The sequence below is a fragment of the Myiozetetes cayanensis genome, unplaced genomic scaffold, assembly GCF_022539395.1.
Source record: "Myiozetetes cayanensis isolate MyiCay16 unplaced genomic scaffold, myiCay2020 scf4, whole genome shotgun sequence".
In the NCBI taxonomy this organism is placed as follows: domain Eukaryota; kingdom Metazoa; phylum Chordata; class Aves; order Passeriformes; family Tyrannidae; genus Myiozetetes; species Myiozetetes cayanensis.
The window spans coordinates 37,304,082-37,325,409 of record NW_026087631.1 but is presented as its reverse complement, the minus strand read 5'-3'; the positions used below and the strand labels follow the sequence as shown (position 1 = coordinate 37,325,409).

Below are 21,328 nucleotides of genomic sequence, written 5' to 3'. Positions count from 1 at the left end.
AGAAAACACATGTCTAGTATCATGAAAATTACTAAAAGAAAAACAAAACAGACAAACAGTGGAACATCTGATTATTACATTCCTAGATGTGGAAACATTAGCACAAATGTTGGTACTTACTGTGCCTGGCTCTCTGTCTGCTCCCGCAGTAACCAAGAAATGGACAGACATGCCCGTTCAGACACAGAGGCAAGAACAGAAATAAAAAAGGGGGAAAAAATTAGAACACAAGCCGCGAACAGTTTTAAAATGGCTTTTATTTATATAAGTCATTGCACATTCCTAATACAGTGATTTCCTGAAAATTACAGTATTTTGTAAACATGATTTACAGTTTAACCATACACAAAGCCTAGTTTTATTTCATGACAGAATAAATTATTTTCTTTTCAAAAATTAGTCAAGTGCAATTTTGCCCACTATTTAACTGAATACTAGAATTTAAGCCTATGAAACTAAAGTAACAGATGCAATTATCTAAGTATTTAGTTTGAACACATTCACTTCAAAATTTAACTTCTTGTTCCCCCGACCTTCCCACCCACCCCTTTAACAACATTACTTTCTTTGAAAAAATTACCCATTATGCAGTTTACAGTATTCCACAATATGGTGCAGGCCCACTGCTATTACAACTAAGCATTTACCAGGATGTCAAAATGCCCTTCAAAGTATAGAGCAGGTGACCCCTAGTGATCCCCTTTTAAAATACTGAAAAATTCCAAGCTGAATTTTGCTTCAGTGATATATATGCAGACATTTTAAAGTTTGCCAACAGTTTTTTCTCATTCTATATAACTTGAATTCTTTAGAGATGCTCATATTTTGCAGCAATGTGCAAATCTGACAGTGTCCTAATCAGGCCTGCCATGCCTCTCACCTCTGTGGTGGTCTGCATCATGATGCTTCTTGTCATCTTTTATTGCCAAGTGGGACTGCCCACCCAAAGCACTAGAAAGGGCAAGAAGACCAGCACTGCTTCCAAGCGGAGGGATTCCTGGAGGCTGAAGTCCGGATGGATGCGGCGTTAGAGGCACTGGAGGTCCATGGCCATGGGAGAGATGTTGAGCCTGCAACTGCTGCTGCTGTTCCCAGTGGTATCATCATCCCCAGAAGAATAACGCATAGCACATAGTTTGGGAAGGATAAGGTAGAAGTTTGGTTAATTATTGAGAATCAATAGTGGATTTTGATATTTATTTGTTTGTTCTAAATCTAGCCTCTCCCCTCTGTCCCACCACATTATATATACTGCATTACATCATGCTGTCTACGGACAACTGTGTTCATGTCCCATTACCCAAAAAGACTAGCAGGGTACGTATTTTGCAGCCTGAGTAATAAGTTCAAATACTGTAGGTTGTTTTGGGTGGCTACTGCCTGCCACAGTGTCACTGGCGACAAAGAGCAGCAGCAGAAAGCCCGAATATCTGTCCCTTTCAATAGAAAAGCATATCACTGCTCTGGAAAATAATGAAAAAATTTTCACATTAATTAAAACTCACACTCTTCTCTTCTCCCAATTTGGAAACAGCAAGTATGTTTCTATTTTGAATATTAAAAAGCGTAAAAGATACTGCTTAATTTCATCTTTAGTGAAATTAAATTTGCATTTTAGTCTAGCCAAGGTTTTTGGGGGAAAAGCAGGGGGGAATTATTCATAACCTAACATTGGGTTTAGGAACCACCTTTGAGCTCAGAATCCAGGTATTCCAGATAGCATCAATGAGGTCATGGAATTGTCAACAAGAAACATGGTATTAATTAATTAAAACACCTCCATCTTTTTCAAAAGCACCTTGCAAGAACAATATCATAATAAAAGGACATACAACCCTATAACCAATCTGGCAAAATAACCTGTAAGCAATTTTAGAAATAGAGTTCTTATAATAGAATGTCTTCCCCATAGTTCAAATATTAAGATATTTTCCAGTTAAAACTGTTACAGTTTTATTAATGTTTGCCAAGTTCAGCTATCATTTAATTTGCCCAAAATGTTCAGTATAAATTTTTTTAGAAAATGAAGCTTCAAAACCATCCTTAGCTTAGTTATAGATCTTGTTTATTCTGCTACAGGTAAACAGATTTTCTGCCTTTTTCCTGTTTCTTTGTGTCTCGGCATATGAAGAGAAGACAGGACAAACCTCTACACCTTGGCCACTCTCCACTGTCTATCTGATGAAGGCAGACACTAGGAAAAAGCTAGATCCCACCCAATTCATGGGATCAAAAAGAAGACAAACACATGTCCGAACAGGATGAATTCAGTTAGACATCAAGTTTGACCAGGTAAATGCTAGTGCTCCTGTAAGAGCTGGCAAAATTGTTACAGTACTACTGACAGCTACTGACATCATACTAGACTACAGCTCATAATATTTCACAATTTACCACAAAAAAACCTCAACTCAAAATAATGTAGGAATATTTTATCTGCTCCTATAGGTCCGAAGACTATTCAAGAGCAACAGTCAACAATACCTGTACAACATCTATTGGCATATGAATGAATTTATTGATTACTATTTAGATAACTACTGCACTCCTACACTTTTACTTCTCATAACCCCCTCCCAAGACACGCCTTGGGTGGTTTGTAAAATTATGCAGACAGAGGGGCTGACATTCAAGAACTATGGACCGGACCTGCTTATTATTCACTTTTCTGCTGTCCCAACTGTCTTGCAGCCATCATTTACCTGTTTTATATACAAGACAAAGCTTAAAATTTATCACAATCTGTTTAGTCAATTTTATAAAGCCACATGCTTACCAAATCTTTCACACACTATATATCAGAAATTTATTTTCAAGTGCTGCATAAAAATCCTTGCTAGTCTTCACTGCAATACATACATTTGATGACCACTCTTGATGGCTTTTTAGTATGTTCAAAAAAAAAGGTAAAAGAGAGGTAGTTCTTATTCTTCTATTTTAATGTTTTAAGCAGTTAACACAGTAGACCTTCAACCATATCAAGCAGCTATTGCTAATTAAGTTTCACTTAACTGAAGAACTATCAGTAGAAAGCACTGGAAAGCCTGACAGGACTGTAGAGGTTTGGGGTTTTTTGTTTTGTTTCTCTGATCCAGCATCTAAAGAACAAGAAGACATCCCACTTCTCACAGACTTATCAAGACTTTAGTAGTTTCTAGCACACTTCCTCAATAATCTGATAACCTGATGTTTTGGCAAGCTCTCTCAGAGATGGTATATCTTAGTCATCCCCTTTCTCATTGTTCACTTCAACCAGGTCAGTCATCTGCACTCTAGCTATGAGAAAACATGAATCAGCAGTGCTGTGCAGCATTGACAGCACTGGTCTTACTTGTCCCTAGCTGCACTATCACCTTTGATTACCTAATTGTAGCTTGCAATTGCCTGAGAATAAAAAGTGATTTATTCCTTCAAAATTGGTTTTGTGGAGAAAAGCCTCCTCCCTTCTCCAGTAGTGAACTCAAATTAGTTTCTTTTGCAGTGTGATCATGGGAAGGTTCAAACAGAGAAAAGAAGTTGTTTCCATTCTTATTTCTACTGTTCAAGAAATGTATGAAGATTGCCCTTATCTATGCAACTCTTACTTGGTTTAATTAGCAAACAAGTCATTCCACTCGATTTCAGGAAGCACAGGTTAACAGCTTAAGAAATACTTACAGGCACATTACCTATCTTTTCCCTGGCTCTGCTTAGTAGCCTACACACCCTACATTTTGAAAGTCCAAGAAATGAGCAACAGATTAATCCCCTGTTCTTAAGCTAAAAGCACATACTGAGAAGTGCTGTCCAGTGTTCTCTGACAGTACTGCACAGGGACAGTGGGGAACACTGTTCAGTGTAAGGTATAGAGCATGAGAGCTGCAAGTGCATTGCAAAGCTGCTCTGCACACTCTTGAAGCTTAGGGACGTGGTACACAAAGATCCTTAAATATGGCCCTAAATTAAACCAACTTAAGACTGAAAATCTGAGCATGGTTAAGCCACCAAAGCTATTTTAGGATTTCATGTTTATTATCTGAGGTGCTGTATAAGACTTTAGTTTATTGATTTGCAGCTTATATATTAGCTATTGATAATAGGTTTAAAGTTCTCCCTAACACATAAAGATGATCCTTTCCAGAAGCTCATACTCTTTTTATTTAAAAAGCTTGAATTGTTAAAAGTATATTGTATTCTCTTTCTGGAAGGAATAAAAGGAATATATGCTGCACACAAAGGAAGAACTAATGACCAGGGAGATGGATAACAGCAGCATTCACCAGATGTATTTAGTAACTAAACATTTGCCATAGTAGTTCCTAGAAACAATTATTTTATGCATATATTCACTTTCCCAACACTTCAAAGGCACTAATGCCTGCTCTGTAGCCTTTTAAGAGCTAAGCAGCAGTGAGATATAAAACGGGTTAAGTTGGCAGCAGTATCATGGTCTACTAGGCATGTTCATTATCAGTTAATTAAAAACTAGACATCTGCCATAAGAAATGTGCTCAAAAAAGGATGAGTAACAGGTCTGTCTTACTACCAATTATTATCATTACTTGCAGAGCAAGGGCTGTGTCCACTTTCAGAGGGAAGTGGGAAGGTAGAGAAGAGTGCAATGATGCATACTTAAGTGACTGCACTGAGATAATTAGCCACAGCAGTGATTTTAAAAACATCAGTAGTTCACCCACCATATTGCTGCAAAACCAGAAGTTCTTCATATTTGCAAATGGAGAAAAGGAATTACAAACTCATATTACTATACTGTCTAGATGTAGGTTTTCTTGCCTCAGATTTTTTTCCCAGTATCCCCATAACCAAACCATAAAGACCTAAAAATAAACATCTAAAAACCACAGGATTTGCTTCTCTGAGCAAGCACCTCTTAACAATTTCAAAGATAGTACAGCTTTTCACCTCTAACATTGTAGGTAAAGTCCAGTTATAAAGAGATCTTTAATCAGGACATAAAATTTGGAATTATGTTTTTGATCCCTGACAATGACTTGCAGCAGTAAGAGTAGTATGTCTTTGTGAAACATTTCCTATAATTAAACAATTAATTAAACTCCTTTAGGCTCCTTGCTTATCAAAATAGAGCACAAGTTCCCACTCCCCACACTAAAATTGCTCTGTTGAGGTCAGAAACACCTAATTTTCTTAAACACCTTTTTTACTTAAAAATTTGATTTTGAATTCCTATCTTTAAACAGTTAAGAGCATTGTACGGTTCTTAAACAGATGTGTGATGTACATTAGCTGTTGAAAAGCATTGAATCAAAAATTCAGATGCGATTGCAAATCATGTGGAGAAAACATTATGCCTAGTCCCAAACTACAATAGCTGTCTTCTCTTGCATCCTTTTAAATAAACAACTGAGAGAAGAAAAATTTCCAAAATCTTATCAGCACTAGCACCAGTAATGCTATCAACAGATTTCCCCAGGCTCCCTATATGTGTTCTGAAAAAAATATCTGGCAAGTGCAGAAGCCATTCAGAGACCTAAAATGTAAAAGACACTACTTCATGTCACCTTCTGTAAAACTGAAGAAATGTGATTTCATGACACTTAAACAGGCAGAAAGACATGAGAGCAAAACATGCGTTACTGTGTTCACTTTCATTGCCATATTCTCTTCCTTCCCAAAGGGAAATCTTCAGGTTTTTAATTTGCTTGCTTAAATAACAGAAGGAAGTGAGAGCCTGCATTAAATGTCTATGGCCAACAAATATAAGAGGGCCACTCTCTGAGCACACATAGGTAGTTGACTGAGGAATAACCTTTTCCCTCACTATTTAGAAATATTCTTAAAATCATCATTGCAAACATAACCTTCCAAAAAAAGGAAATAACTCAACACTATGCTTCTGTTGCCTCCAGTTTTCTGACCCAACCTAAAAAACCCAAAACCCCTGCACACACAACCCACATTACCAACAGTCAAATCTGGTAAGAGGAAACTCATTACACAGTCTAAGCCATTAATTAATACTTGCATTTAAATTCTTGTACATACTTGCCAAAGAGTATTTCAGCTACTGGGAAGAACATATTGCAGAACAACAAGCAATCTCGCTTAAGAATATATTCCCATTCTTCTATAATAGAGTGATTCTATCCATGGACATAGGAATAGCAACAGATGCTATCTACTCAAGACTTCTGGGATGCCTTTGATATGGTCCCTCACAAAATTCTAGATGCTAAATTGGAGATATGGCATTGAGGGATGGACTATTATATGAATGAGGAACTGGCTGGATGACTGCATCTGAAGAGCCAACGAGACTCAATTCAAAGAGCCAATGGCTTCACACCTCTGTGGAAACCAGAAACTAATGGTGTCTCTCAAGGAGTCCATTCTGTGACCAACACACAGCTAATGGGACTCAGTGCATCCTCTGCAGATTTGCAGATGACACCAAGCTGTGTGGTACAATTGATTCACTTAAGGGAAGGAGTACCATCCAGATAAACTTTGACAGCCAGAGAAGTGGGCCCATGTGAATCTCAGAGGTTCAGCAAGGCCAAGTGCAAGGTCCTGCATCTGAGTTGGGGCAATTCCCAGCAACAGGACAGACTTGAGGATGAAGATGGGGGATGAAGCCCTGCTGAGAAGGACTTGGGAGTGCCAGTAGGTAAACCATTTGTCACATACCAGTAGTATGCACCTGCAGCCCAGAAAGTATCCTGGGCTGCATGAGAAGAATTGTGGCTAGCGGGTCAAGGGAGGTGATTCTTCCACTCTACTCCCCCGTTATGAGGTGCCTACCTGAAATATCATGCTCAGCTCTGGGGTTCACAGTGCAAGAAAGACATTGACCTGCTAAAGGCCCACAAAAATGTTCTGAGAGGGTTTTTCTTTCCTAAGAAAAAAGACAGAGAGTTGGCGTTGTTCAGCCTGAAGGCTCCAAGGACACCTTACTGTGACCTTTCAATATACAAAGTGAGTCTATAAGAAAATGGAAAGAGACTTTTTACCAGGGTATGTAGTGGCAGGACAAGGGGCAATGGTTTTACACTGAAGCATACTAAGCTTAGATTGAACATATGAAAAGAAATTTTTACTGTGTGGGTGGTGATACCAGATGCCCCATCAAAGCCAGGTTGGATGGGGTTTTGAGCAATTTGGTCTAGTGGAACCTGTCCCTGCCCATGGTAGGTGGTTGTACTTTAAAGGTGGACATCTTTAAAGGTTCACAGAGACCTCAACAGGCTGGAAAAAATGGACTTACAGGAACCTCACAAAGTTCAACAAGGGGAAGTGCAAAACCCTGCACTAGTGGGAACAATCCCATATATAGATACTGTCCACCCAGCTAGAAAGCAGCTTTGCAGAAAAGGCCCTGGCAGACCACGTTGGTCATGAGCCAGCAATGTGCCCTTCTGGTAAAGCAGGTGAATGACATGCTGGGTTGCATTAGACAAAGTATTGCCAGGGAGTTGAGGAAGGGGATCCTTCCCCTCTACTCATCACTGTTGAGGCCACATCTGGATTATGGTGGGCAGTTCTAGGCCTCCCCGTACAAGGTACATGGACAAAATAGAGCGCATGTAACAATGAGCCTAGAGATGGCTAAGTAGTCCCAGCTCTCTGAGCCTGTTCTCATATGCAAGATGCTCCAGTCCCTTATCTTTATGTCCCATCACTGGATGGCCCAATGACAAGATAAGAGGCAATGGGCACAGACTGGAAACATGAGAGGTTGCTCCTAAACATCAGAACATGCTTGCACAGGCTGCCCAAGGAGGTTGTGGAGTTTCCATCCTTGAAGGTACTTAAAAGCCATATGGACATGCTCCTGCATAACTGGCTCTAGGTGGTCCTGTTTAAGCAAGGGCAAGGGGATCAGATGACGTCCAGTGGTTCCTTCTAACCTCAAGCATTCTGTGACTATGCCATTCCAGAATCACAGAGTTGGTCAGGTTGGAAAGGACCACAGTAAGACATCGGGCCCAACCTCCCTGCTCAAGCAGGGCCACCCTAGAGCACATTGCCTGGGATCGCATCCAGAGCGTTCTTGAGTATCTCCAGTGAGGGAGACTCCACAACCTCTCTGGACAATCTGTTCCAGTGTTTGCTCACCCACACAGCAAAGAAGTTCTTCCACATGTTCAGGTAGAACTTCCTGTGCATCAGTTTCTGCCTGTTTCCTCAAGTCCTATTGCTTGGCACCACCAAAAACAGCCTGGTTCAATCCTGTTGATACACTCCCTTCAGATACTTATGGACATAGATGAGATCCTCCCTGTCACGTCTTTTCAAGGCCAAACAGGCCCCAGGCTGTCAGCATTTCCTCATAGGAGAAATGGTCTAGTTCCTTAACCATCTTTGTAGCCCTCCACTGATGTCACTGCTAGTGACAGGCCTTCCACCAGACCTTGTGCCAATTCTTGTTCCTTACTGCTTTCTTTCTGTTTAAATGTGTTCTAGAAAAATGAGAGTCAGATACTACTATAATTTCTTCATTTTCTACTTCATTCCTTTCAAATATCTGTTTATTTTGGTTGATTTGATTTCCTTTCTTCCTCTTCTTGTAAATCCTTTATTCTTATAGATAGAAAACTACACTGGACTATAGTAAATAAATTTCAAAGTGCCAACCACTGCATCTCTAGCTAATGAGCCAAGAACGTGGTTTTGTATAAGCTGTTTGGAAACTACCCTTTTGTGAACAAGCCACAGTGCCTAATGTGGGAAGAGAATGTCCCTTCAGAAACAAAGAACAATGTCTTCAGCAAGTCTCTTCCATCTATATAAACCACAAGAAATGTCATTTTACTACAGAAATTTAAGTCCATAAAAGGACAATATTGGCAATAGCTATTCAAAGCCATATAAGTCACATATACAGAATTTGTCTGACATTGGCATGATTATTTAAAGGCCTAACTGTCTCATGGGAAAAATCATGTTTCCTTTTCTCGCTTTATTAGGGAAGATACATAGGGTAGTGACTTTGGGTCTTAACACTGATTTTTCTACTCCCACCAAAAAAGAAAAAAACAAACAAAAAAAAACCCAACCAACCAAAAATCCACAGCTTTTCTGTGAAGAGAATTAATGTCAGAAAGCAAATATCCAAATCAAAAAGATGTAAGTTTTCTTCATTTTGCTAGATTTCTGAACAGAAGGCTCTTCAAAGTTTTTCACATTTCTTGTTTTCACTTGTTCAGACAACACAACATTAAGAAGTATCAATTGAACAACAACTTGTTTTAAGCAGTGAAGGGTCACATAAATTGTCTCTCAAGAAACCAGAAAACTGATGCTATACTGGGATAAAGGTAGCTTGACAGACACACACACAAACTCACCAAGAAGTCCTTTTTTCACAAATTATCTTCAACTCTCAAGTAACTGAAATAAGGTTGAGAAGTTGTATTTTACTGCACTGTTGATACAGTGATTATTAGGACACTAAGCCCTTCTATCACTTTAACTATTAAATAAAAATCCAATATAGGACATCCAGCAACACACATCCAAAGTAATCCATGAAGTTATTTCAGAATAACATAAACTTTATGGTTCCCAATTAGCCTTTTATGTGCTTTCTTTTCTTAAATCCTTTTCTACTTGGTCACTAAATTCCTTTCTCAAAATTCACTTTCAGTCCTCTGCTATGGGATCTTCCCTTAGGAATCAAGTCTTTTCTCACTGTTATTCAGAAAAAAAAGAAGGAAAAGCAATGCTGATGAAGATTAAAAAGATCCCTTTATGCTCTCACTACACTTTTACACTCATGCATTCCTGTCTCCTTGCAAAACGCATTTCTTTTACACATGTGTTACAGTTTTGCCATAGAATACTATACCTGTCCATCTCTAGTGTTTTTCTCCCTTCTTTAGCAAGATTAAGTTACATTCTTTAAATGTTGCTAAAGTAAGGAAAGTTAGTACACTTACAAGCATAATTCTAATTATCTATACCCTTGCTCAAAAAGGTTAATAGTTTTTTATTTAAAGAAAGAAACTAAAAGTTAGTGGGAGTCATGAAGTTGCCACAGTAACTTACCTGAAACAAAGCTATATATCTATTGATTGGTGTAGTTCAAGAGAAATGCTATTCCACAATTAACACAGGAGGAGAACACAGATTCCAATATGGGTCCAGTAAACAACTGGTCACCTACAGAAGGCCCAAAGTAGGCAACCAAGACAGTCAACAAGGGTCAAAGCAGTTAACCCTTGTTGCATCTACCTAATAAAACTCTAAACTCAGTTTTCAATTAATACAACAGGAAAACTTTTTTCAAAGTGCCTTATGTAAGATATAAAGATACAAAATCTCTCATAACATCCTCATAAGCAAACACAGAAAGTGTGGTCCTGATGAGTGGACAGTGAGGTGGATTAGGAAACAGCTGAACAGCAGATACCAGAGGGCCATAATCAGAGGCACAGGGTCTAGCTGGAGGCCTGGCACTGGTGGTATTCCTAAAGGTTCAATACGAAGCCCAAGCTTTCTGTGAGCCAGCAGTGTGCCTTGGTGGCCAAGAAGGCCAAGGGAATCCTCGGGTACATTAAGAAGAGCTTTGCCAGCAGGTTGAGGGAAGTGATCCTGCCCCTTTACTCAGCCCCATGAGGCCACATATGGAATGCTGTGTCAAGTTCTGGGCTTCTCAGGACAAGAGACATGGAGCTCATGGAATGAGCCCAGCAGTTACGAAGGTGATTAGGGGACAGGAGCACCTCATTTACGAGGAAAGGCTGAGAGAGTTGGGCCTGTTCAGCCTTGAGAAGACATGACTAAGAGGGGACCTCATCAATGTCTCTAAGTATCTGAAGGGAGGGTGCCAAAAGGATGTAGCCGGGCTCTTCTCATTGCTGCCAAGCCACACCTCTGACAAGAGGCAGAAATAAATGCATAGAAAAGTTCCACCTGAACACAAGGAAGAACTTGTTTACTGTGTAGGTGATTATGCACTGGATAGATTGTCCACAGAGGTCACGGAGTCTCTCTCACAGGAGATACTCAAAATACACCTGAATGCAATCCTGTGCAATCCATGCTCTAGGAAGACTGCTTGACCGGATGTCCCACTGTGGTCTCTTCCAGCCTTACCCATTCTGTGATTCTGAGTGTGTAAATATATTCTTTAGCTTGTATACTAAAATACTTTGTTTTCATGAGAAATTTAAAAGACGGGAAAAACAAAGAAGTCTTCCAAAATGAGAAAGGCTTCAGCTATGTGGCCAGTACCAGTACACACATAGTGTACTGATTTGTTGAATCACAAGATTCTATTTTTAAATTTTATGTACTGTAAATTTTAGGGAGCCCCTGGTGGTCTAGTGGTTAAGGGCGTGGCGCTGTCACCGCGGAGACCCGGGTTCGATTCCCGGTCAGGGCCACTCCCGAGCAGGTGGAGCTCGTTAACCCTTAAAGGCAACCCACCTACGTCCTAAGGACCTCGCTGCCACCGTCCAAGCTCGCTTGGCCCCGGCAGATGAACCTTAGGATTAAAGGGTGGGCTCAGTTCCGCGCACACTGTGTCTCACCTAAAAAATCCAATGCGCAGGCTGGAAGGTGGAAAGACCTTCCCCGGATCTTCGCTCGCGAAGACTGGCCATTATTATTATACTGTAAATTTTATTACTTTACACTTACAGAACTAAGAAACAGGTCTTCAATGTTTCCCAATATAATTCAAAGAGCAAATTAAAATTAATTTTCAAGGGTAGGTTATGAACCATTGATTAGTTCCCATATTACCACTATACATCACAGAAGTATAGGCTGCAAGGGAGAAAGGACTCTATCTTTCCCTTAGTACAAATCTGAGCAGCAACTCTTGTCTTTGCTGTGCCTTCCTGTCTTGCTGTAAACAGCTAGGTTTCACTGCCCTTCCTTCTGGCATTTTCAAGCCCACGCACCACAATTAGAAAGATAAGACATAATACACTTCAGATCACTTTTGGAAACAGTAAATGACAGATGTGGGTTGACCCCACCCAAACGATTTGTCACTGCACCCAGTAAATAAGCACATCAGCTGTTGTTCCACTACAGCGATCAGCAATTAACTGTTTAACAAATTTTTAGCGATAATTCTTTAATGACAGGATTTCTAACGTCCCATTGACATAGAGGGAATAATTATACAGTGCTGCAAGCATGACTGGTACTTTCACCAGAGCAGATCTGCACCGGCAGCCTAGCTTCGCTCTGAAGCCTCTGCAAATCATCGCATCCCATGCAGGCAGAGCCCTGCAGCGAGGATGCAGGGCATTGCCAGCAAATGGAATTCTTCCAGTTCAGTGACATCTTCTCCCCAAGGTGCATTAGCACTCCACTGGTGTAGCTGCATCCACACAAGGGCTTTTGCCAACAGAAAAGGGCTTTCTTTCCTCCTCTGTGCTTTAAGGCACTGCAAATCAACCTAAAACTCTGTAGGTTGTACCACATGCAGACCCACTGAATCATGAGTAAAGCTTGTATCAGCAGTTGTACTGGCAACAAATCAAGCAGCCCACAAACTAAAGAAGCCCTTATGCTAGTACAAGCTTATATATGTACACCCCCCCACACATAGGATATATATGACGTATGCACAATATTTTATATTATATATGAATATACAGGATAGCATGTACAATATATAACATATGTTACATATATATTGATTTTTTATATTTTTATGTTTGTACATATAGTTATTTTTCTAACAATACGTATTACAGGGACACCGTTCCTGTCTCAAAAATTTTATAGAAAAAAAAAAAATTTCTCAGAAGACCAAGTTTTTAAGGTTTCTTGTACTAATCATGTAATTCAGCTTTTTTCTTTTTTTCTTCAATTAAATTATGTTGGAGGGTTTCCTTTCCTTATGCCAAATTCTGAAGAAATATGGAATGAACAGTAAAACTGAAGGCAACCAGAGGAAAAAGACTGCAACAATGGAGGAGTCAGAGAAGCCTTTATACAAGACAGATGCCACAGGGCAGAAGGCGTAGTGAGTCACCACAGAAAAAATTATCCTTGTTCAGGAAAACATGGCTTCACCAAAGGACATGCCAGACTCTAAACAAAAGCAACAAATTCTAAACCACCATCTATAAATCACAGAAGTTGACCTTAAATTCTCTTGGTCCTGACAAGATAAGGGCTGGTTATCTGAAACCACCCACATTCCTCTGATCACAGTCAATGCAAGTCAGTTCAAGAACAAAGCTTTCCTTTAATTTTAAAAAAGTACATATTGCTTTCTCTGAAGACTCAGATGCAAGCCTTAAGTCTCTAGAATGAAGCTGTCAACACACATTGCTTCTGGTCTGGAGAAACTGCCAGCACATTTCTTTTCTGTGCCACTATAAATTCCGGCTACTACTCACCTTCTAACCTAAAACCTATGTATTTGCCTTTTTAGCTACTGTTAGCATACCACCACCATCCAACAACACTTCAAAAGCATGCTCCTGCTGCACAGCATCCAGAAACAACTAGTTCAAGCATGCACCAGTTTGGAAATGGCTTACAGATATTACTCTAGGAGGTTTTATTACTGACATGTGATTATCTTAGAAAGTATCTATTTTCCTTCCAGGTTCTTTTAGTCTCCAGAAATTTAACTCCTGCTGAACTTGAAAACAGTAATGCCTTAAGTAGCAAGGCTTTTTGGTAAATTAAAATCCAGAAGTTAAATACAAGACTTGAAATTATAGTCATCATCCTTTTGTCCAAGCCACTACTAACTACAAAAACATCTCAGAATCAAAAATTGAAAAAATATGACAGTCATAAGAAAAGCATTACATCAATTTTTATTTAATGTTCCAAGCCACAGGCCAGATCCTTGTAAGTGTCCTCTAAATTCCATAACAACTTCAACATGCCAAACAATGATCACTTCTGACCACGCATTTGAGTAATTCACTTTTGCTAATTCTTGCTTTTACTTCCTCAATACTACTGCTTGTCAGTATTTGATTTGAAGAGCTAGGTAGCCAGTACCTTTATAAACACTGAATATTCTCAGGCAATTAAGTATTATACAAGACAGCAATCTTGGTAATTCAACAAGTACTTTGAAAAATTAAAAAATAACGTGGTTATTAGATAACAGGAATTCTGTAACTGATACAAACTCTTATGCATTTTGAAGAATTACCACCAAATGCTGTAAAAACTGTCTCTTTGCCCCATCTTTAATGTTTTCTAAAGTTATCCCAAATGCCTACAGTAGCCTGACTCTGTGCAAGAATAAGGAAAGCAAGCTATTCCAGTCCTCCTACACAGTGCCTATGTTTTGTCTTGCTCTTCCCCTGTGAAAAGCACAGCAGTTTTGTTTGTATGATGCTGTTTTCTTGCACATTTCCAATGTTTATTACTTTTAACACTTATGTTCCCCTCTATGTTCCTCCAGTCTCTCTGCACCTTCCTACTCCCATTGACTCCTTTTTTGTCCCTCTCACGCACTTAGAGGCTATTTTGCCGGTGAAGTCCGAAGTCCACATCACTCCCATCTGCACAGTGACCATTAGTTCACTTCAGTGTATCAGTGTTTGCTTCTCAAAATCTGTATGGTTCATTCTTTGCACCTCTCTCCTACTGCAAATTAGGGCAACTTAGAGCCCTACGTAATTCAACATATAAACTCCCAACAACTTTCTCTACCCCTACTCACACTGATACGGGACAACTCCATGAACATAAACACACTTCATCCTTATTCAACTAACTTCTTTGCATTTGATTTCTCCTCATATGCAGTCCAAGCGGAATTTTTCTTCTGTGTGGGCCAACCAATTCAATCTTCCTGTCCAGCTCCTTCCTCCTCCAAACCTGTTGTATTTCACACTACTTTCAAGATGAGAATGTAAAGTCACATCATTTTTTATCTCAGCCTACTGACTCTTCACCTGCTACAATTCCCCCACTTATCTTACTTGAAATATGAACACAAAGCAGACATTTGTAGGAGAGAATAAATTATGTTCTCTTCAGTGTGTCTCCTTTTACTTATTTAATAACTTAGGTTTTGTGAACATTATCTACTTTATCTGTATCTTCAAACATGGAAAGCTATTCTGCCTGAATATACTTTAATCAAGAGAGGTGGATTGAATCACTTTCTAGAGGAAGTAATCCTTTCCTCTAGGATTAAATCAGTTACCCTCTGTGTCAATTACATATACAAATACACATAGACACTGCTCCAACCACATTCAAAAGCAAACCCATGCCTAACATCCATTTTGTCTTTCAGTAGCCCTTCCACATTGTCTGTATTAAAGCTCACTGAACATATCTGCTGCAAATTCTTGCCTTGAACTGTACTATTCCAGCATTTTGAGCCTACTTTAGTCACTTCCATTCCACCAGAACTATTCTTTCTAAACCAGTCTAACATAATCACTTGGAGCCAAGTTCACAAAATTAATCTCCCCAGCTTCTATCTACCTAACTCTTCCTGAAACCACACAATCCATTGCATGTCTTTTTTTTTTGTTCACTATTACTGCATACACGATTTTCTAATTTTAGCACTCCCTCTGCATCTCTGTCCTGCTCAGAGCTCTACACCATTCAGTGTTTACATGCCATATCCCCAACACCTGCTCAGTAGAAAGTAATCTAGGAAGTGGTAGCAGCTCACTGAGTTGGTACCTCACCTGCTATCTCTTAAGAATCTACCTTCTTTCTGCATTCACAGTTGTAGCTGCATATCTTCATATTTAAGCTCTAGCTAACCATATTTCTGTCCAGCCATCATCCTTTCACTCCTTTCCTGAAAGCTGTTAAGCTTCACAAAATTGTAACCATATATTTGGTTTCACTTTTGACTTGCAGCTTAGATACTAGATCTAGATGAGAGAGCCAACTAAAGATCTTTTGTTTTTCTTTTTGGCCAAGATTCCATATGCAGCCTTTTCCATCCACCCCACAGGAAACCTTGCAAGACAAGGGAGGTCTAGCACACAATTCAGTTCTGTTTAACTGGATGCGATTTTGCCCTCTCCAGAATGACTGAGGACAACTTCTTCTGCAGACTATTGCCTCATTTAGATACTACCCTCCTCTATATTACTGCTCCAAGGTTTTCTGTTTCCTTCTCAGTCTCTAGTGCATGGGGTGGGGGTGGGGGCTGGTGGTGTGTGTATCAAGTGGAAGACAAGTTTGGTTAACACTATTTATTTATTCATATTTTACACACCTCCTCTCCGATCTTCTGAGCAGGTCAAGCTACCAATACACATCAATAATGCTTTCTTATTTTTCCTCGGTACCTAGTGGCACTAACAATAAAAATCTGACCATTTCTCAGGAACTGGTCTTTTGAGAATAGGGACTGTCATGCTGACATTACTTTCCTCTGCTGCTTTAGCATGGAGCCTTTGTATTCTAAAAGCAGCCACCATGACAGAATCCTAGGACATAATTAAGATTTCTATGTGTTTTAAAATATGAAGGATAACCCAGGATGTTACCATGCAATAGAGCTCCTATTGCAAGAGTTTAGTAATTTAGAATGGTGGTTAGTTTATGTTAAAAGTGAAGACAGTGTCTTGTGCTCATTAGATCTCATTTTATTTAATTTAAAACAACTAGGCAATTTCCCCTCCCTCAGCACATAATGCAGATCAAGGCTGAGAAGGATCTAAAGTAATGCTACAGCTGCTTAGCTCTTCCCTTGCACTAAGTTCTGCATTCATTTCTGCTCTAGTCTGTATTTCTATTTTATAATGAAACATACAGCCTAGTTATTTATAGGCTTTCTAAGGATTAACTACACACTCATAAGAATAAACCCTCAAGAGGTTAACCTCATCCTCTTAAGCTTCACACACTACAATCCCAGAGATAGCTGGCAACCACAGCCAAGAGAGAAAAAATAATCCCACATCTTGCTAATCCTTTAGCCAATCACTCATGCAACAGTGGAGAGGCCTCTCAGAGGCCAACAACTCAATCTGTCTCGGGAGCACTGTCAATCCAAAAGATACATATTTCACTGAATCATTAGCAACCCACCTCAAAAGGCAAAATAAGGTATACCTGGCTTCTAAGTGGTATGCTGAAATCATGCATCAAAAATGCAATGCGAAAGAAAGTTTCCAGTTTGCTGCTTGCATTTCTTATTCATATAATTAGCATATTCTACCAATTAAACTAGTTTATTGAGTAGAAAATAAATCTAATAAATTTTGCATTCACACCTAGGCATACCAATTTAACTGTCCCTTATAACTGATAACATGAACTTTGAGTACCTGTGGTCTTCTAGACAGAGCCTATATCAAGAAAACAAGGAACCCCTCAAAAAAACCAAAACCAACAAAACAAAGAAGAAAAAAAGCACTCACAAAGGAACCAAAAAACCCTTTCAAGTTAAATCATAATAATCTACCTAATTATTTCATACCACTATCTGTATTTTTCCTTAACCCCAGAAGAGGACACTGCCCAGCTGCAGCAATGCCAAGGATTTAGTTATGGGTGCACTTATTTTTTTAGTCTAAGGTTTCTGCTTTGCTTATTATCCATCTAATGAAATTGCTACTTCATTCTAATACAAATGCCTTTTTAAAAAATTGAAAAGGAGGTTGTTTAGCTACACTGCTACCCCATGGCCGAAAGTTAAACCCTTAAAGAACATTCAGGATAAGTACAAGGTCAGTGGATGACTCTTGATAATCCAATACCATCCATGTTTTTTTCCTGAAGGAAAAATTTTTAATCAACACACAGGATTAGCACTGCTTGCAAGCTCACTGAGTCCAACCATTATGATTTTTTTTAAAGAGGTGTCAATTTATTAATTCTGCTTTGTATGTGCTTAGTATACACCGATTCCAAAGCCTGGCTTTGGACTTTGTAGGCAAATTCTCTGAAAAATCTCAGTCCTGTGAGACTCTAAGTCTCTACCCTCACAATCTGTTCTCTAATAGGCCACCATCTTTTTAATTTGTAATAAAAAAAGTATAAAATAAAAATAGTTCAAAACCATTTTGCATTTCAAAACATTATTCCCAGTAATTAAAGTCTTTGTTCCCTTCCAAAATTCACACACAGCACAGCAGAAACAGAATTGCTCTAACTCAAGTAAGCCAATTGCAAAACTCCTGAATTATCTAATGTCAGGAAACAATGGTCTGTATGGACAGAAACGAAAGAGGGGGAAAGAAACCAAATCCTGAAAAAAATGCAGAATTTTATTTAGTCAAGGGAAACCATACAAGTGAACATGAGCTAGGAAAATTAAACTTTCCTTCTATCCTCAAAATTTATCATATATAAGTATCCTCAGTAGCATGACACCAGAGGCTACTCGATTGCATCCTCTACCATTACAAATTGGTCCAGCCTATTTGCATTCTAAAAAGACGTTTCATGACCTTTCATGCTCATAATAGGTATCTAAACTGTTAAATTAATGTATCTTTTCTTATCTTGAAAGGCCTTAGCAGCATGGCCTTTCCACAGTTCTTTACACTAAGTTGGGTCCCTGAACAATACTGACAGCTGCTATCAAACTGTGCTGTGCTCAGCCTCAGTGCAGCTGCTGCTTGTAGGAACAGACAAGCCTCTGATGCGTCCTCTCCTCTGGGGAAAGGGCTTGACACCCTTAGTGCTCAGTGAGAGGGAGCAAAGGTCCACTGAATTGTCAACCTGATTTTACGCTATTCAGATTTTCCAGGACACACACCATCCCTTTCAAACAAACCCAAGCATATGTCAGAGCATGAAACTTATTGTGCAGCACAAGATAATTATTGATTAATAAGACCACAAAAGATCACTGGGATGTACCTCTAATTTTAGCATTATGTATATGCATGCATCTACGTGGTGTAACAAACTTTGTGCCCAGTGTGTTAATTTCCTCATTCACAGTTTTAGATTTGTATCGCATCATTCGGAATTCTTTCAAAAGACACGGGGAAGTATCTATTCAGGTGAAATATTAGACAATTAAAAACCAAAAAAGGTGGAGGCTTCTATTCCAAAGAACATCCGTCCACTCTCAAAAAAAGAAAAAAAAATTTAACTGCATGTGATATTTGTAGATCCTATGGCTTTTAAAAGACTATGTTGTGCAGACATAAAAAGAAGTACATGACATGCCTGAGAGAGCAAAATTTGATTTGTGTAAGTAGCACTATCCCAAGTGGAGCAAGAATGTTTTTAAATATATTTTAATACATATTTTCTTTTGCTGCATAAACTCTTCTTTAGAACTAGTTCATTAAGAGGGGTTTCCATTCCATTTGCATCCTAAATAAGTCATTCATTTTTAAAAATACAAGAAAGTACAGTTCAATCTTTGTTAATCAAATACTACAAGTGTACATGTGCTGTATTTCAAAGATCAAATCAGGTATTCATAAAGTAATTCATTACACAAGTAAAGCATTGAGGAGAGTCTGACAAATACAGATGTAATTGTGTTGGGTTTCTAAGATGTGATTAGCAAATCAACTAAGTAACAGTCAAAATCTGATACGAAGGAAAAACAGCACAGATTTGAAGGGGGGGTATGTTTATGCAAAGCTAATCTGTCAAGTGTAATAAAGCAGCTTGAATAAAATTTAAGCTGAAAATCCACTGAAGCTCCCTATTTCAGGGAGGAAAAGCTATTAAAAGGAAATGAAGGTCACCCTCCCAGTTTATTTCACCTAATTGACTACCAATAGCTTACCACAGGCAAACCGACTGCAGATCTGCAATTGAGAAACTGATGAAAGGAGCGTTTTCAAGCTGAGGCTCATTCTTTTAATCCTCCTTCACTTCTATTTTTTTTTTTTCATCTCCAGTTGGGATGTAATTTTAAGCACAGATGGATTAACTGGTTCCATTGTCTGTAGACGTCACTGGACTATGGCACTGTTAATCCGTACAGCAGCATGTCTAATTATCATTACAAAGTGTCTGAGGGAACTATAAAGACCAGTAGGGCATCTTCTCACAAGCAATTAACATAAATTGATAAATGAGTAATTTGAATCTGCTCAAGGCAGATGAATTTTATGAATAAAATAAGAAAGGACGGGTTCTTGTTTCAGCTACTTCTTTCACTTAGTCTGGAAGGGCACAAAACATGAGAAATATTCTACACTTAGTGGTAGGAGAAATAACTCATACAGTGGAAGGAATGTATGATTCAAAAAGTTCATTAATACAAAGCAAATGACTTGTGATTGACAACCAGTCACAAGCAAGTAGTATTAACTTTTTTAGCGTATTTAAAAGCACATTCTTGGTGAAAGGCTATTAGAACACTGTGTCAGACAATTAATACTACTTCAAAAGCAAGTGAAGTTTCTATTCAGTAGCTTGTTAATTTAAAATTCATGAAAGATTCACAAGAGAGGGGAAAAAGAGAATGAATAGTTGTACAGGTTCCAAGAACTCAAGTGTCACAAAAAGTAAGAGGCAAAAGTAACTAGATCAACTGACATTCAAAACCTATAAATAAACAAGCAAGTCTCCTAATAATTATATTTCTTGCAGGGAAAGTTTTGTTATGTGCAGCATTGCTGAATAAAATGATGTTCTAACAAAGTAAACTATTGCCTTTACTCCTGCTAAAATCTATGTGAAGCATAAACACTTCAGCAACATTTGACATCAAAACAATGTTAAATATCAAGACTTTATTTTTAAAATAGCAAAGCTGTAAGATATAAAAGCAAGTTATACACACTGTAGGAGGTAGACCTGGAAGGCCACGTACCCCGATGATGGCATTCAGTTCAGCCATGGTCACTTGTTTGGCACGTTCTACAGCTTGGGCCACTTGTTGCTGATGCTATTAAAAGAAGAAAGGGTATGGGGAGGAATTTTTGTTAAAGTATTGACCACACCAAATCAAGCCAGGATTACAATCACTTGAACAACCAGTTTGAATGCAGAAGCCCAGCCTACCTATTGCAGATAAAAAAGGTAACAGTGCCCTATTTATCACCTGTTCAGAGGCAACCAAGCCCTGAAGGCAGACAGTTTATCTCTTACCCCATGCCACTTCAATATTAATTTTCTGGCAAATGAATAATCATTTTAATTGAGCTGATAGGACAATAACGTCAACTTCAAATAGTGTCAGTTTTAACATTTATATACTCTGTGCCCACACAGCAGAATTTCCCAAAATTTCGAACAGGGAGAAGTGCTTCACTGAACTCAAGACTAACAAACACTCTCTATCAACTGTACAGTTTCAAAATAACAAGCTTCAAAATGTAACAGCAGCTGCACACAATATGCTAAAATCTCAGTCATTCAGATCAGATGTAGGTTTATAACCTTAAACAGTGTTTTGCATCTTAGCTAAGTACTCACCTTTACACTAAAGTTTGATACAAATTGTATAGAGAAGATAAGCATGCTTATTTCA

General features: G+C 38.7%; 1 protein-coding gene across 4 annotated transcripts in view; it reads right to left on the bottom strand.

Moving 5' to 3' along the window:
• The window catches only part of TLE1 (TLE family member 1, transcriptional corepressor), an 83,255-nt gene that overhangs the window by 39,589 nt on the left and 22,338 nt on the right, over nt 1-21,328 (bottom strand). The window contains exons 6-8 of one of the 4 annotated variants that reach the window (XM_050329728.1): nt 20,639-20,743; nt 881-1,085; nt 121-137 (exon numbers count right to left, since the gene is read on the bottom strand). In XM_050329728.1, the coding sequence (XP_050185685.1) occupies nt 121-137; nt 881-1,085; nt 20,639-20,743 (327 nt within the window). The remainder of the gene's footprint in view (nt 1-120; nt 138-880; nt 1,086-20,638; nt 20,744-21,328) is intronic. The other 3 variants (XM_050329729.1, XM_050329730.1, XM_050329731.1) reach the window with 3 other exon arrangements.